This window comes from Mastigoproctus giganteus, chromosome 9 (genome assembly GCF_048544385.1).
Source record: "Mastigoproctus giganteus isolate SK-2022 chromosome 9, ASM4854438v1, whole genome shotgun sequence".
NCBI lineage: Eukaryota > Metazoa > Arthropoda > Arachnida > Uropygi > Thelyphonidae > Mastigoproctus > Mastigoproctus giganteus.
Window position 1 is genome coordinate 130868148 of NC_143583.1, and position 16684 is coordinate 130884831.

A 16684-nucleotide genomic window follows, 5' to 3' on the forward strand; every position below is an offset into this window, starting at 1 on the left:
AAATTAAAAAACACTAATTATAGCATAGTGCTGAATGCAGCAAGTGAATGCTGCATTACATATACAATTTTCTACCCCAACTTCCAAGTTAACTAACAATCAAATAAAATCAAATCATGAAAATAAAAAGATTTGTTTTAACTGCAGGATAATTCTAGAAAACTATATTAAATTTGTATTTTATGTTAGATTGTTTATCTAGCTTGCTACCAATTTTGGCAATGTAAATGTATAGGAATCTCCCCACTGGAAGGGGGAAAAAAATAAATAAGTGGCTATGCCAGTTAATAAAAATATGGCAATGTTTGACAAACTTTGTATATTTTCCACTGTTAGGCCTGTAATTAGAAAATTTAAAACTGCATTTTTTTTTCCATGTTTTGAGGTAATTTTGCACTTTCATACATTATTATTAGAGTTTGATCTTGCCTTTTGCAGTCTTATTGATACAACTCAACATTACAATTTGCTCTTCAGTAAAAAGAGATACCTGAGCTTCAACAATAATAGTGCTTCAAGAATACAATGTATACATCAGGACTAAATTACTTCATTGAAAGCCATTTAACTGATGTGACTACTTACAACAAATTGCAGAGCTATAATACTGTTTCTGTGAACCTCATTTGTTTTCAGAATAATTTTTGATTTACACAAGTCCCACAGAATTTTAATTAAAACACTGAGATAGTCCTTTGCTGTTCCCTATATGACTTAGAATCAAGGATCATTAAATGTTCGCAGTGTGCGTATTAGAGTGGTCAGCGATGTTGCAAGTGAGGTTGCTTGATGCATCAGTGCACTCATATTAGGGGTATTGTCTCCTGTTGTTCCACGTGCTGCTTCAACGGTACTTGTGTAGGCCAGTGCCATGTCCTTCAGCCTCTCTACTAGACAAGTGATTTGAGAAGGTGTGGACATATGTGCCACCACTAATTCACTGACTGTGAAGATACGATCCAAAAGTGCAAGGCATGCTTCCAAATTCTCTTCCATTTTGTCTGAAGTCTCTGTAGTGCTCTTCACAAACAATTTAGAAGCAGTTACAAATTGTCTAGATTCAGCCATAAGGGCTTCTTTCACTGTGGAAAATTTTGAAGCATCAACATCCAGAGTACTACATGTCTTTAAGCAGTTTTGTCCTATGGTTTCTAAATGAAGGACCATGGCAGAAATTTCTTCCTGAACTTGGCAAAATGTTCTGCTTTTATGTATTTCTGATATTGCAGATGAACTATTTCCATGTATTCCATTCTGTTTGTTTGACCCCAATGAAAATTTTGATTTCAGAAGTGAAGTCTTTCTTGGAAGAGAAAGGTGATGACTGAAAAACCTTCCAAGACTTGCAACAGAGCCATTTGGAAGTCCACGTTTGCTGTCGTAGCTCTCACTCCTGTTAAACTTTGGTTGCTGGCAAGAAACTTCAATATGGGATGTCACATTACAATTGATATTATTGTTCACTGAATCTCCAAGTACACCATTACTCATCTTTGGCACATTACCATTGGTTCTGTAATCTTTGTGTTTGAGAGGGGTTATGCCTGGCACCATAATCTTTCTCTGGAGGCCATTATGGTGTCCATTTGGAACAGGGCTACCTGCAAGTTTACTAGGAAGATGTTCTGAATTTTCTTTGGAGGGTGCTGCATCAGGTATTGAAAGGGAATTTGAACTTGGCTCTTCTGGCAATTTCTAGAAAAAAATAAAATAAAAAATAACTGATTTTGCAAGTATTAAAAGTATTAAATATAAGGAAATATTCACATTATACACAGAAGCTGTTGATCAAAATAACTGTAATTACACATATTTTTTTATTAATAATCATCCCTTTGCCTCTACTAGCACATTAACCTGGTTTTCTCTAATATACTCAAATTTAATCTTATATTATTATTCTATATATATATATGAGGTGATTTGTAGAAATAGTATTCACTAATTTTTATCAACACAGAATTACAGAGGAAAATTAAATACATGCTATTTTTAAATTCATTCTCCTATGCATAGTTCTCAATAATTAAACAGCCGCTTGTACATATATCTGTTGTTGGGAAGACATCTGGCATGCTGAAAAACTGCTGCCTATAAAAAAAAGGAACAGCTCTCAAACTTTTTTTTTTCTTGCAGGGCTTCCATTTCTGCAAATAACCAAAATCATAGGAAACTAAACTGAGAGAATCCAGAAGGTGGAGAAATAAATCAGGATGGTTATCAATGGGATAAAGTGGACTCAGTGAGGGAAAGTAGGATAAAATCATTTTCTGAAGTTTGAACATTTTGTTAGAGTGATGGAATGTAATGTTCGCTGGCTGTGGCATTTGTTCTTTCCTACGACAGTATCTGAGAGTTCCTTCAAGTACAGGATATGCAGCAATAAGTCACTGTAGGACGCAAACCATCATGTAAAGTGCTTGAAGAACATTTTTCAGTGGTGGTGTGTTTCCATTGTTTTGAATTTTGTTTTCAGCCCAAAGAAATGAAAATAACTTGTCTGCAATAATATGGTTTGTAAAAAAAACATGCTTTTCAACAGACATCTGGCAATGAGCTATCTATTCATTATTCAGTTCCTTTTCACCCATCTTTCCCACACTTTCATCATTTTTGGATAATCATGAAGAACAATATGCATAGAATTAGCAGGAATACAAGTGGAATGCACCATTTATAAACTGCTTTCTGGCAAGACTGTATCCTCACATTCACTATATGTTTAACTGTATTTTTTCTCTTGTGAGCAAAGAACTTGATGGGATGATTAGATTTTATTCATTTGTACTAAACTTTGCCATTTTCATTGCCTGTAAACCAATAGGAAAACATCATTACACATAAGGAATCCTATGTCATAGCAGAAATTAGTGACCACCAATTTTTGAAAATCATGTGTGTAAATATAAGAGTGAATATTAAAAAAAAATAAATAAATAAAAAAAAATAGAATTTTTGATGCTTAAGCTTTTTCCTCTGAAAAATTACATAATAATGCTTCTATACAGAGTATGGGCAACATTATTCATAATGACCCCATCTTAAAAGACAACATCTAGAATATTAAGCAAGAGCTTAGCTTACTGGAGAGTGACTAGTACTCCCCCCAAGGATTATCTTCAGTAGCAAGGTGGTGTAATAGGTGCAGAGCACCTAGCCCTAATACTATGACATCATATAATTTTAGAATTTTTTTTATTTTGAAAATAAAAATAACTACATGCAATTTTACTTCAGTAATAACTGGATAATTAATGACACTACATTACTGAGCCCTTTTGAAACTTTACAGATAATGTGTATGTACAAACACACACATATATATACACTCCCCAAATTTGGGAAATTCATACAAACGTTAAGTTTGGAAATGCTTCCTTGCAGAGTTACATCCATGTTGCTACTCTTGGTTGTGAGCCCAAAAAACCACTGTTTTATAATTATAATTATTATTATATTCATTTTATTTAAGTAAAATCACTTTAACCTTCATGCATGACTTAAAGGCTAAGAGGGTATGCAATAACAATAATATCAACAAAATAAATACAAACTAAGAAATAGGTAGAATAATAGTTTAGAATCAAGAAGCAGCACATATAGTTATTCCAATGAATTAGTTTTTTCTTGTTTAGTTCAATGATGGTCTGGGAAGTAGATCATCCTCGGTTATCAATGATGTCTCTGGTTGCTGTAAGAACTAACGATCACTCCTGTCTACAGCTGAAGCACTGCAAAAACAGGCCAGCTTGATATTTAGTTATGTATCCCTTAATGGCAATGAATTTTGCAGAAAGTTACACATCACAGACTGATGAACAGGGGAACACACTATAGCCGTTAGTAATTTGTTTATGCTAATCAGCTGTGTCTGAAGAGAATTATACTGGCACTCTCTTCAGATGGTCCATATAAAGAGAATTGAATAAATCAATTGTATTATTTAAGAACATGTGAAGACTGGATAGTTGCAGAGTACAGGATGTAGACAGAAGTTGGGGCGGTCCTGGTCCCTATCTGCTCTTGGAGTAGCTATGATCCTAGTTATTTCAGGTGAGTCGATTTGCTTCATTATCACTTTTGTTAGTATTGGAACATCAAAATATTTATACTGAGCTCCCCAAGGCTCAGAATAAAGGTTGGTATATAGGATTTGTCTGGAGATATGAATGGAGTTCCAGTAACTTTATTCATCCATTTCAGTAGTCTGTGTTCTGCTAAGAAGAATCTCTGACATGGGAGTAAAAGACCATACTAATGAAGCATACAGTGAATTGGTAATTCTGTTGATGAAGAGTGTTTGTTATAAAGATATTGCATAATGAAGACAAGGAAACTCAACTGGGCCATTTGCTGACTTATTGGGAAGGTTTTTATTGTCTTGATCAGATGCTCTTTCTTTATCGCTAATAGTGATATGAGATCATTTGTTAATTGACAGTATTCAATTTTGTTTTTGTATTATCTGAGTGATAATACAAAAGCAAAATGTAAAGTCTGAAAAAAATGAAAAATAAAATAAACAAATAAATATTTGACCTTAGTAATATAGGTTGCCAAGTACTTATTAGCCTTCCCAAAAGAAAATTGTGCACCATGATGCTGTATGTCTCTGAAGACTTCTTTTGCTTCTGGTGGAATATTAATGAAGAACAAACAAAACATGTAGTAGCAAAGTTTCCCCTCATAATAAAATTAGACACTTGTCTACCTCCCAGTTTTTTTTTTTTTTTTTTTCTCTAGGGAATCAACCCATTTTCTCAGACATTCAGTCTTGCCTAACAGTACAGAGTTTTAATTTCCCATCTGCTAGAGAAAGTTCTGCATACATGCAACAATGAATACAAGACCGTAACTCATGGGATGAATCAGTGATAATTCCCCCCATCAGTCACAGCATCCTGTCACATGTTACTTTTATCTTTTCTAACTGAAATGACAAGCTTTTAAATAAAGATTAAAATAAAAAAATATATTACAAGGAAGAATTGATATGTTATCTTTAAAAATGTCCTACTTAAAATTTAAACTAAAATTACAAAAATATTACAATGTACCATATAAAACTAAAATTTAATTCTGTTAAATTCTTTCAGACTACTTCAAACAAGGTAAGTACACTTGATGAGTTGTCAACAAAATTAATTAGCCAATAGGGTACAAGTACAGTATAAGAAACAGTTTAATTTCAGTAAAGCAGTTGGTGCCATATATGAAAAGGATGTTGTTTGTTTGTTTGTTATTTGGTTTTTAGGAGCATTAGCAACTAAGGCCATATTGCTCCGGGGATATGCGGTGGTCATTACCTGACCTTTCCGCATCCTCCGTATTTGGTGGTCACGGGCACGAACCCCAGTCTAATCAAGAAGCATGTGCTATGCACTGCTGCTCCTGCCCACCCAGCTACGGAGGCGCCTTACGAAAAGGATAAGTGAAAAAACAAAAATAATTTGTCAAAATGTAAATTCTAGGTTATTTTCATTCAAACTAGTGAATAGGATGTGGAACTATATTAAAGAACAGATTAATTAATTGGACAGAAGATGGGTTATTTACAAAAGTATGTGAATATCATAAATTATATACACTGAGGAAGCAGTTCAAGATGAGACGTGAGAAGAGAAGCACATCAACAACATAGCAAACTTTGGAACTTAAGAACATGCATATGTTTGTAAAAAACCATTTAATAAAAAGTTCATTATTACTGGGAATGAAAGGGATTTTACTAAAAGAAAAATAACAGGTCATTTGCATTAGAAAATTTAATAATTGAACAATCAATAGAAATAATAGTATTGATATCAAAAATATCTGGGTAGATTATCCAGGACTGGTTGTTTTTTTTTTTTTTTTTTGGTAGTTGTTGGTGCATCGGCTTCTGTGGCCATAATGCACCTCCCAAGGTTTTTGTAGTACTTTGATCCAAGCCCGAGGCGGGATTCGAACCCGCGACCTTTGAGTTGCCAGGCAGGCATTTTACCCACCCGGCTAGCCCGGTCGGCAGGACTGGTTGTAAGAGAGTAACATGTGTAGTTTCTGTAGGCTAAATGTTTGTGTCAACTCTCAACACAGTGACAACTAGCCTATTTTGTGTTATGTCAGTAATGTAAGAAGTGCTCCAGGACTTATATTTTGTGCTATTTTTTGTTTTCTGTCTCTTGTGTGGAATGACTGCATGTGAACAAAGCACTAGCAGAGGTTCCATGAAAATAATGCTAAAAATAAACCAGTTTTATTGTCATGGTGCAATTGTATGCATAATTAATTCTCTACTGAATATTCGTTTTGCTTTAACGTTGTCTTTGTTTTATTTTTTAATATGAATTCAATGAAATGTTAAAAGACACAGACACCAAATACACAACCCTGCTCAACAAACAACAGTCAATTTCTGTACTTGATTTTTCCAGCGGATAAACCTTGAAAATTCCAATTCATATAACCAGATAAAGAAATACCAAAACTGCATCTCATCTGGGTAAAAAGCAGAACGTTTATCACCACTTAAGGCAGATGAGGGAACTTTTAGCATAATTTCAGCCAGAAGCTAGTAATTATTTTATAATGGAATGGGCAGGGTTGGCCCTGGGCCGATTGGACCCAATCTGGCCCCGCTTCCTTGTGGCCCCATGCATGGCAGAAAAATTAAATGAAAAAAAAAAAGAGAGAGATAAATGAAAAGAAAAAAACAGAAGGAAAAAGGGTTTTTCCCCTCCCTTAAGTTTAATTAAAGAATTGATTTTAAAACATTTAAATTGCATAGGGCTCCTGTGAAACCCAAAACAATTAATTTTTTTTTAGATATGTTTAGAAAATATGATTGGCATTTTATCAATGAGTCCTTTGTACCCAGTACAAAGGATGCAGAGAAAAATAGTGTTTTTTTTTTTATTATTATCCCCCCCCCAATTCATAATATGTGAAAGCAAAGTCTGTACAATTTATAAAGATGTGGAAATTTTGGCCATTATCTAGAGCTAATTACACTACCCAACACGATTTTTACCTCCAAGAATTTAAATGCTGTTTTAAACCAATTTTCTGCGTATATTTCGAAAATCACCATGATAGTTTCACATCACGTCACAATTATTAAATATAGAGGGAATTACATTTTATCAAAATATGCCAAATTTGCATAATCTAGCCAGTAATGTATGACATACTGATTTATTTTAACAAATATAAGCTAATTCTCTTAATTTTAGCAATTGATTCTGGCCTCAGTTTTCTTGTGATAAACATAATGAAACTTCTACCTATGGTTCAGATTCCGATGCAACAATTTACAATTTGAAGAGCGCACACTTAGGAACAAAGATTTCTGTGTTTTGAAAAAGGCATGAAAAGTTTTAAAAATATTTTGTTACGGAGAACAGTATATGTTTTTGCAAAGATATTATTGGACTTCTGAAAGAACTAGTTTTTGTGCATAAGTCAGATGAATGGCATTTATTCATAGATGCCTCAAAATTAAATTTAAAAGCAGTTTTACTTCATAATGGCAACGAATTTCCATCAGTTCCCGTGTTTCATTCAGTTGGACTTAAAAGAAAGTCATGAAAGCATGTCTAAGGTTCTACATGCTATAAAATACCAGAATTATGGTTTGAACGTATGCAGTGATCTTAAGGTTATTGGTTTGCTTGTTGATCTGCAGGAAGGGGTTTCACAAAATATTGTTGTTTTGTTGTTTGTGAGACAACCGTGTGACAGAAGAACATTGCGTTGTGCAACACTGGAACAAGCGGAATGAGTTCATACCAGTACAATGTAATGTAAAAAATATATTCCTTTAGTGCAATCAAACAAGGCTCTTCTTCCACCCCTGCACATCAAACTTGGATTGATGAAAAATTTCATGAAGGGTCTAGATAAAGAAGGTAATGGATTTGCATACTTGAGAAGTGTGTTTCCTAATTTAACATATGCCAAACTTAATTTTTGTAGGACACCAAATTAGGAAACTCCTGAAAGATGATATGTTTTAAACCCAGTTAAAGGAGGTTGAATTGGAGCTTGGCGATCATTTAAGGCAGTAGTACATGGTTTTTTGGGTAATAGGAAAGAAGAAAACTATGAAATGCTAGTGTCTAATTACTTGAGTGCTACAAAACCATGGGCTGTCAAATGTCATTGAAAATTAATTTTCTTCATTCCTATCTCGAATTTTTCCCCGAAAATCTGGGAGATGTGAGTGATGAACAAGGGGAGCAGTTTCATCATGATAATTCCACGATGGAAACATGGTACCAAGGTTGCTGGGATCTTGTAATGATGGGGGATTACTGCTGGTTCCTTGTGAGGAAGAGTAAGCAGGAATATAAGAGAAATTCCCATAGTAGCAAGCATTTTTAAGGACAATTACAGGTATGCTGATTATATATTATTGAAATATAACTATTTCGCAATGATTTGTGATATTTTTTTTTTAAGTTAAATGAGTTATAGAGAACGTATAATAATTTTTTACACTTGTATTACAAACCTGAATTATATTATTATTATTATTTATTATTATTATTAGCTATATGGTGCAAGGAAGCCTGAGACTTATGCTGCACCAGCCAAAAAAAAATTCCCAAGTTACCCTGAGAGAGAGAGAGAGAGAGAAGGGAATCACCAAGAAAGAGAAGAATGATGATATCCAGCTGAGGACCCTGGGTGTGCCAAGCCCATACTCACCAGATGTGAGCCCCTGGGGTAAAATATGTATATGTCCCTTTATTTTAACATTAAACATTGGTACATCTTTTGATGTAGATGCGACAGACACTTTTCACAGTGATTTTCATTGTGGAGGTATGACAAAAAATTTTTTTTGTTGGCTAGTATTATCTCAAGGCCAGTTTTTACACATCCCTTGAAATATCAAAAATAATTAAATTGCATACATACATACCCCACCTTACATACGAGCCAGATGGGGTATACTCATGTGTGCATGTATAAAAATTACTTTCGTCCGGCACACACTGAATGGTGGAGTAACCCCGCTTGTCCCGCCGAACACAGTACACATCGCAATAAAGTTGTTTGGTAATATTGGCATGCTTAATTTGAATAATTGTGCTCCTTATGTAGATAAATGAAATTTATTTTATTTATTCAGTTGGAGCTAGAACACGACACAAACCAAGTGGCATAACTATACAAATGCAGTTGCATTGGGGCCAAGCTTGAAGGGGGCCCATGAAATTTGGAAGAAAGATTCATTTCTCAAGAAATTAATGAATTTCATTAATAAATGAGCGATTTTTTAAAAAATTGCTCGTTTAAAGTTTTTAAAAAATATTCAGCAAAACCAGTGTCAATATGAATATACACCACAGTCGGATTTTATTTGTGTTGGTAGTTACATTTTTTGTGTGTGTGCGTACTCTGATTGTTGTTGGAGGGCAATATGTTTTATTTTACAATACACAAATTTGTCACATAACAGTCTAGCTATGGCCAGCATTATCGTTTTAGCACATTTCAGCTATATTTGGCCTTTTTTTTCCCCTTTTTTATTTATCTGAAAAGAAAAACTACAAGGACTAGGAATGAGTTATTACTCTGCTAATGAGATAGACATCTGAGTCGCAGATCCTTTGATTCTCACGTATGGCGTTCTAAAACTGGCCAGTTCATTGGGAGTGACCCTTGGTGTAATTAGTGTTTATCCCGTGGCATTCAGAGAGTAGAATAAACAATTACAAGGCAGAGTAAAGGTCTACTTCAGTCACTTCAAAGCATGAAGTTTAATTAAATTTATGGTTTTGAGGTTCATTTGCCATTTTCACAACAACATTCTACCCTTGTCTATTGCTTTATTTCTATACTGCCAACAGACCCTGGACTTTGTTGCTGGCCATGGATAATACATTTTATACTGCTTTTACATATATCTGTTCTGTTTTCGTTTGTGGTGGGAAAATTTGTTGCAAAGTTATTCAAAGGAGTAATGTGGGAAACAACAGTGGGAAACGAAAAAATTCAGCCAATCACAGAGATTTTCTTATGTTATATTGACAGAGAAAGAAAGTTCTGAAGCTATTATCAAGCATCAGATAACATTCTGCGATTCTACATTTTCAAGTGCTGTGATTCTACATTTTTAAGTGTCTCAGAACATGAAAAAAATTTACTCATTACCACCATTTTTTTCTAACTTGTGATAGAAATGCTGAAGATGTAAGTAAATTTATTATTCCAGTTTTCATTCACAAATTGTGGATTCATAATTTGTCAATATGGACCATACACAAATTATAAATGATCCATAATGTCGGTGATCATCAAACTTTGTCCAATTTTGATACTAATATATGTTATTCATTGCTGTAGATTTATTTTATTTTATTATTATTATTTTTTTTTTACTATTCTTTGCATTTTGTTCCAATTTGACAACAATTTGTAATTTTATTATTCTGATGTCAGTAATTTTTATTCATTTTATTATTTTTTTTTATTGAAAATTTGTTGCTGGATCATTTACAGATCAGAGAAAGATATAATATGAATTTGCACTAATCGCTGACACTCAGAAATCTTCAACTTCATTTATTTCAGACTTTCGCTCAAAGATGCTAAATATAAAAACTGACTGCAAATTAGATGGTGATTATTTAAAACGTTTTTGCAAATATTGTAAATGCATGCTGACAGCCAAATTAAGTGATATTGAAATTACATAATAATCTTTATGGTTTCTTGGATAAATTTTTAAGAATTGCAAAGGACAAGTTAAGAAAACACACTGCAGATTTAGAAATCACACTTTCAAATGCCAAAATCATTGAGGGCAATGAATTGGTCAACTCTACAAAGGTGGCAGATACTGATGGCCATATGCTAGTGGAGGAAATGGAAGCACTGAAACCAATTGTTCCCGAATCATGCTTAGAAAATCCTTTAAATACTTTAAAATTTCTCGCAACTAATGAAAGAGCCACTGGATTTCCGAATTTATTCATATCTCTAAGAATATTTTTAATGATTCTAGTGACTACAGCATCAGGAGAAAAACGCTTTTCTCAATTAAAGTTAATTAAAACATATTTGAGGTCAATGACGCTTCAAGAGAGACTCAACAGCCTTGCAATTTTATCCATTGAAAGAGAAGAAGCAAGGAATTTAAATTTTGAGAAAGTTTCGAAAGATTTTGCCGATAAAAGGGCAATAAAAATATCCTTCTGATTAGTTTTTTTATATAATAAAAATGTCTGGTTAATTGTTAATAAATTGTAATAATATAAAAATAACAAAGCATTATTAATAGCTTTAGTTTTTCATTATTTCAAAATATTGGATTTTTCAAGGGGCCCCGCCACCAATCTCCAATTGGACCGTGCATTTCCTAAGGCCAGCACTGGGAATTGGCTTGGTTTTATATGTGAAAGAGGTTTTAACAATAGCACAGCACTTACTGAAATTATATCTGTATGGGATTAGCAACTTTGGCTACTTCTGGGTGGGACTGCAGCGGCAAAATCTATGCTGCCAAGTCTGCTGCTATGGAGGCTACCCAAAAGGGTTAGGATAGACTGGTATTCATAGAGTATGCTATTGCATAGTGTGGTCATTAAAAGGTAGATGGCACAGAATTCTTCATTGTATTTCTGGGGTGGATAGCACTTTTTCTACAAAAGAGATATTAAAGTACTCATTGAATCATCAAATGCAGATATTGTAGGGATATAGCAGATGTGATGTCACTCACACATAACGGATGCAGAATTTGAATGTTGGGAGTAAACTGCATACATAAAAGGCAGACAGGATAGGGGGTTATGCTCTTATACTTCACGACACCATTATGAATCAAAGTTAACTTCTATGGAAGAGGTAAAGTCGCTATTCAAGCCAATATAGTTAGAAGAGCATTTGTAGCTGCTGAGGAGTTTTGTAATAAACAATACCACATTCATATATATTTGATCAGGTAAAATTTTTATATATATATGAAATCATGAAAAGTTTTGCAAACAGCATGAGAAAAATTATAGAAATGATCAATACGTAACAAACTTCAGTGCATTTTTAACATGATGACTAATTCTTCGAATTGCAATGTGTTCACTTAAGGTACTAAATTATTAACATTTATTTAAAACTTGGCACTGATAATCCCACTGTGCACAATGGGATTATCAGTGTCAACTAAAAATTACACAATGCAATTTTTAATCTTGATTAAAATATATGTATTTAATCTTGAATAAAATATATATGTATATATATAGGATTATTACACACACTATATGTAATTAAATTTATATCTTGACTTATACATACTACACATAAATAATTATATTTATATACACTGCTATAAATAAATATATTTCCATTTGAAAAATCAATCAAACAGGTCTGAATGATATTCTCTTCACTGCAGGAATAGTCTTCCGCATGTATTAATACATTTGGAACTAAGTAAACAAGATGCATTCATGTGGCTGACTCACGATGCTATCACAAAGTATAGTTAAGAAGCATATTAAATCTAAGGCAGTGCATCCAGTTGACATGAGTGGTTAGTGCAATGTTCAAGTAAGTTTGGTATGACATAAGCATTGGGAAAACAAAAAGGAGTAGAAGTGTATTATAGGCTAAATAACTGCAACGAGTATAATGAACAGACACATATAGAGAAACAGAGTGGGACAGTAAATCAGAATGTCTTACAGTGGGGGATTTTAACTTTCCAGATATTGACTGAAATTTGTGGGTTTCTCAATCACACACTATCATGACTTTTGTGGATTAATTAGATAACTGTTTTCTATAACAGATGTTAGAGAGGCAACGAGAGAAAGTAATACTCTTGATATGATTATCAGCAGTGATTCTTTGTGAATTAAGAATTTGCAGATAAAAGAACCACTGGGTGGCAGCGATCACAGTGTACTAATGTAGGATTTACTTAATTATAGATGTAACTACATCAAGGATAAACGGAAGGGTTTCTGCTTTCATAAAGGAGACTACAGAGATCTCAGACAATTTTTAAATTCTATACAGTGGGACCACCAACCAATGATGTTATGAACAACAAATTCTAAATGGGAATCATTCAGGGAAATAATCATAGAGGCTATTATGCTTTTCATACCAACTAAGAAATACTGTTCAAAGCTTAGACCTAAATGGACGTCAGATGAGTGGCAGAGAAGAAAAATGAATGGGATGCATATAAATTAATGGGTGATACAGAAGTCTATGGAAGATATAAACTAGTCTGCAATCAATTCACAGAGGAGGTTGTGAAAGCTGAGGCAGATACGAGAAGACTCTGACAAAGAATGCAAAGAAAAGCAACAAAGATTTCTTTACTTGTGTCAACAATAGAAGAAAGGAATTGAATGACATTGGCACACTTGATGGTTAATGATCCTGCTCAAGCTGATGACAAACTGAATAGGTATTTTGCATCTACATTCACATGTGGAAATTTTTAGGAATGTAGATGTCAGAAGCTTAAGAAAGTCTAATAGGTAGCTATATGATTTGGTGATAACTGAAAGGAAAGTGAAAAAGACATTGTTGAAGCTGAACGTAAAAAAACATCTGGGGTGGATCTAATTTGGGATCTAACCAAATATATATTAAGGGAAGTAGCAAGGAAGTAAGCAAACCCTTAACCATAATTATGAGAGCATCTTTGGATTCAAGGGAGGTCCATGTGGACTGGAGATGTGCTAATGTATCCTCAATTCATAAGGATCAAAAGGTGGCATAAGTAATTACAGACCTGTAAGATTAACTTCTGTTCTATGAAAAATAATGGAATCACTGGTTAAAGAAGTAATGCAGGACCATTCTACATTGGATTGAAGTTATACTGTAGTCACAAGCATGGATTTTTTAAGAGGCAATATCTTGTCTAACCAATTTGAATGGATAATATGATGAAGTAATAAAGGAATTAGATCCAGACAATTATTTTGATATCATGCTTGGATTTCAGAAAGCTTTTTGTTGTTTGCACATAAAAGATTGCTGTACAAATTGGAGCGTTGTGTCATTAAGGGCAAATTACTGCTATGAATAAAGGGATAGTTGAGTAGGAGAAGACTGAGTGGTTATTAATGGACACTGCTCTTCATGGACTAAAGTTATTACTGGAGTTCCCCAGGGTTCAGTGCTGGACCCATTGTCATTTTCTGTATTTATTAACCATACTGATGGAAGTATATCAGGCTTAATATCTAATTTTGCAGATAATATAAATTATGCGCAGTGTGGTTAATGGCAGTAATCAATATAAGCTGCTGCAACAAGATTGTTTATTTGTTTGTTTTGATTTTTTATGCCACAAAAACAACGAGGTTATAGTGCGCCATGACAAAGTTAAAATTCAAAAAAGATGAGTAGTTTGGTAACCTTTAAAAAGGCTACTTCACTGAAAGTTCATATATGAGTAGAAGAGTAAAAAAAATTGGATATTTCATATGAATGTATATATATTAATTGCTTTTAAAAATTTAAAAAAACTGCTGACATACTGTCATTGTCCATTAAAATCTGACTGACTGAGTGTATAATGTTCAGTCAGATGGGTAAAAGCAGTTAAACAAGCATTTCTAAAACTGAGACAGTCGAATAAAATGTATTTTACAGTTAAAACGGTGTCACATTACTCACATATAGAAAGGTCATCAGCCCTCGGCAGAAAGGAGTGTGTTAGATGACTGTGTCCTATGCTGAGCTGAGAAAGAACAACTTTATCTTTACCATTCACGTGTAGACTGGACTGGCAAAGATGGATCACAGGCTTAATGCGATAGTTTGTTTGTAACCTGGTGATGCCACAAATCTACTGCAACAAGATTGGGAACGATTAGGCAGATGGGCTGAGAAATGGTAGCTGCACTTTAACATTGACAAATGCAAGTTACTGCATTTACATAGCAGCAATTCCAGATTAAAGTACCAATTGTGTGGAACTACACTCAGGGTAGCGAATAATGAAAACGACCATGGGTAAACGACCACAGTCCGATATGAAGTTCTCTGAGCAGTGTAGACAGGCTGCCAGGACAGCTCATGGGTTTTGTCAATGATATACAAGAACTTTACTAGTAGGGATAAGGAAGTAATTATCCCATTTTACAAGGCAATGGTTGGGTCACATCTTGAGTATTGCATACACATCTGGAGCCCTCATTTTAGTATGGATGTAGATCTGTTGGAACAAGTGAAGAGAAGGGTAATGAAATTGGTGAGGGGAACATGAGGGTGACCTTACCAAGATAGGCTTCAGTCCTGCAAGCTTCAGTTTCTGGAGAGTAGGCACCTGTGATGTGACCTGATTCAGGAGTTTAAGGCTTTGAATAGATTGAGCAAGCCCAATGCTGATGGCATTCTTCCTCCTCTCAGACTACACACCAGAGGAGACTTGAATTCAAATTGAGGAAGGATGGTTGTAGGATAGATGTGTGAAAGTTTGCCTTCAGCCAACCAACAGGGTTGTTTGTTGGAACAATCTTCCATCTGTCGTTGCAGAAGTGGGTAGTTTGAATAAATTTGAGGAAGAACTAGACAAACTACTGGAGGGGATAGAATTTTTTTTTGTTGATACTTTATAAGCTTGCTTTCTTGCATCTTTTTCCACTACTAATACTATTAATCCTATGTAATAGTACAGCCCACACTCCCCTCTTGTTCTTACTTAATGTTATTAATAAGGTTTTTCTATCCTTTAAAAATTTACAGAATCACTTCCTGCACATAACACACATTTTTACGGGCCCATTATTTGTAACTTAAAACAAATGCATACTCAAATTAACTATGAACTTACTGTATGTTTGACAAATGCTTACAAATATCACATGAAGTTTGAATGCCAGGAGAAATGAATCATCACTTTCCAATCAGGGAAGTGCTGCTAGGAGGCAGCATTTTGCAAAAGGGATCATGCTAGCTGTAGTAAATGAAATACCAGTTACAATTAGAAAAAGTTTGGGAACCACTGCAATAATAATATGCACTCTTAAATCTGGGTTATAAATAAATAGATGTTACAGCATTCTGAAACTTTTTTGCTCAGAAACAAGTACAAATCATTAGCTATGAAGATGATCTCAAGATATGGATCAAAACATCTGATGATCACTTCCTCTATTAAGAATAATAAATTAAATCCAATTGAAACTTAATTTTAATAAATTTTTATGACATTTACTTTTAACTGATCTAAATTCTTCTTATTAACTGATCTAAATTCTTCTTTATATACAAAAAAAAATAAAATTAAATTACTTCAATATTGAGAGATGTTTGTTGTTTGTTATTTGGTTTTTAGGAGCATTAGCAACTAAGGCCGTATTGCTCCAGGGATATGCGGTGGTCATTCCCTGACCTTTCCACATCCTCCGTATTTGGTGGTCATGGGCTCAAACCCCAGTCTAATCAAGAAGCGTATGCTACACACTGCTGCTCCTGCCCACCTGGCTACGGAGGTGCCTACTGAGAGATGGTACAACTAAGGATTGTGGACTATTGTTGGAGTGCTAACATGTCTGCCTCATATAGGCTATAATAAAAACCATTTAAAGGTAAGTATGGATTAAATAAGAGAATATACTATATATAAATAAATAAATATATATATATTATTGTGATTTATATTTGCACTTTTTCTTTACCAAATTTATCAGATATTTTTTCCATCTGATACATGAATATAAAA

At 33.9% G+C, this 16684-nt stretch overlaps 1 protein-coding gene across 6 annotated transcripts in view; it reads right to left on the reverse strand.

Moving 5' to 3' along the window:
• Nucleotides 1-344: 344 nt before the first annotated feature.
• Nucleotides 345-16684, reverse strand: part of LOC150080735 (uncharacterized) — an 856799-nt gene continuing 840459 nt past the window's right edge. For 4 of the 6 annotated variants that reach the window (XM_090382087.1, XM_090382085.1, XM_090382086.1 and 1 more), the window contains one exon: nt 345-1695. In XM_090382087.1, coding sequence (XP_090238213.1) covers nt 721-1695 — 975 coding nt within the window. In that variant the 3' untranslated portion in view covers nt 345-720. Of the gene's footprint in view, nt 1696-15793; nt 15917-16684 lie in introns of all 6 variants that reach the window. The other 2 variants (XR_016547438.1, XR_016547439.1) reach the window with 2 other exon arrangements.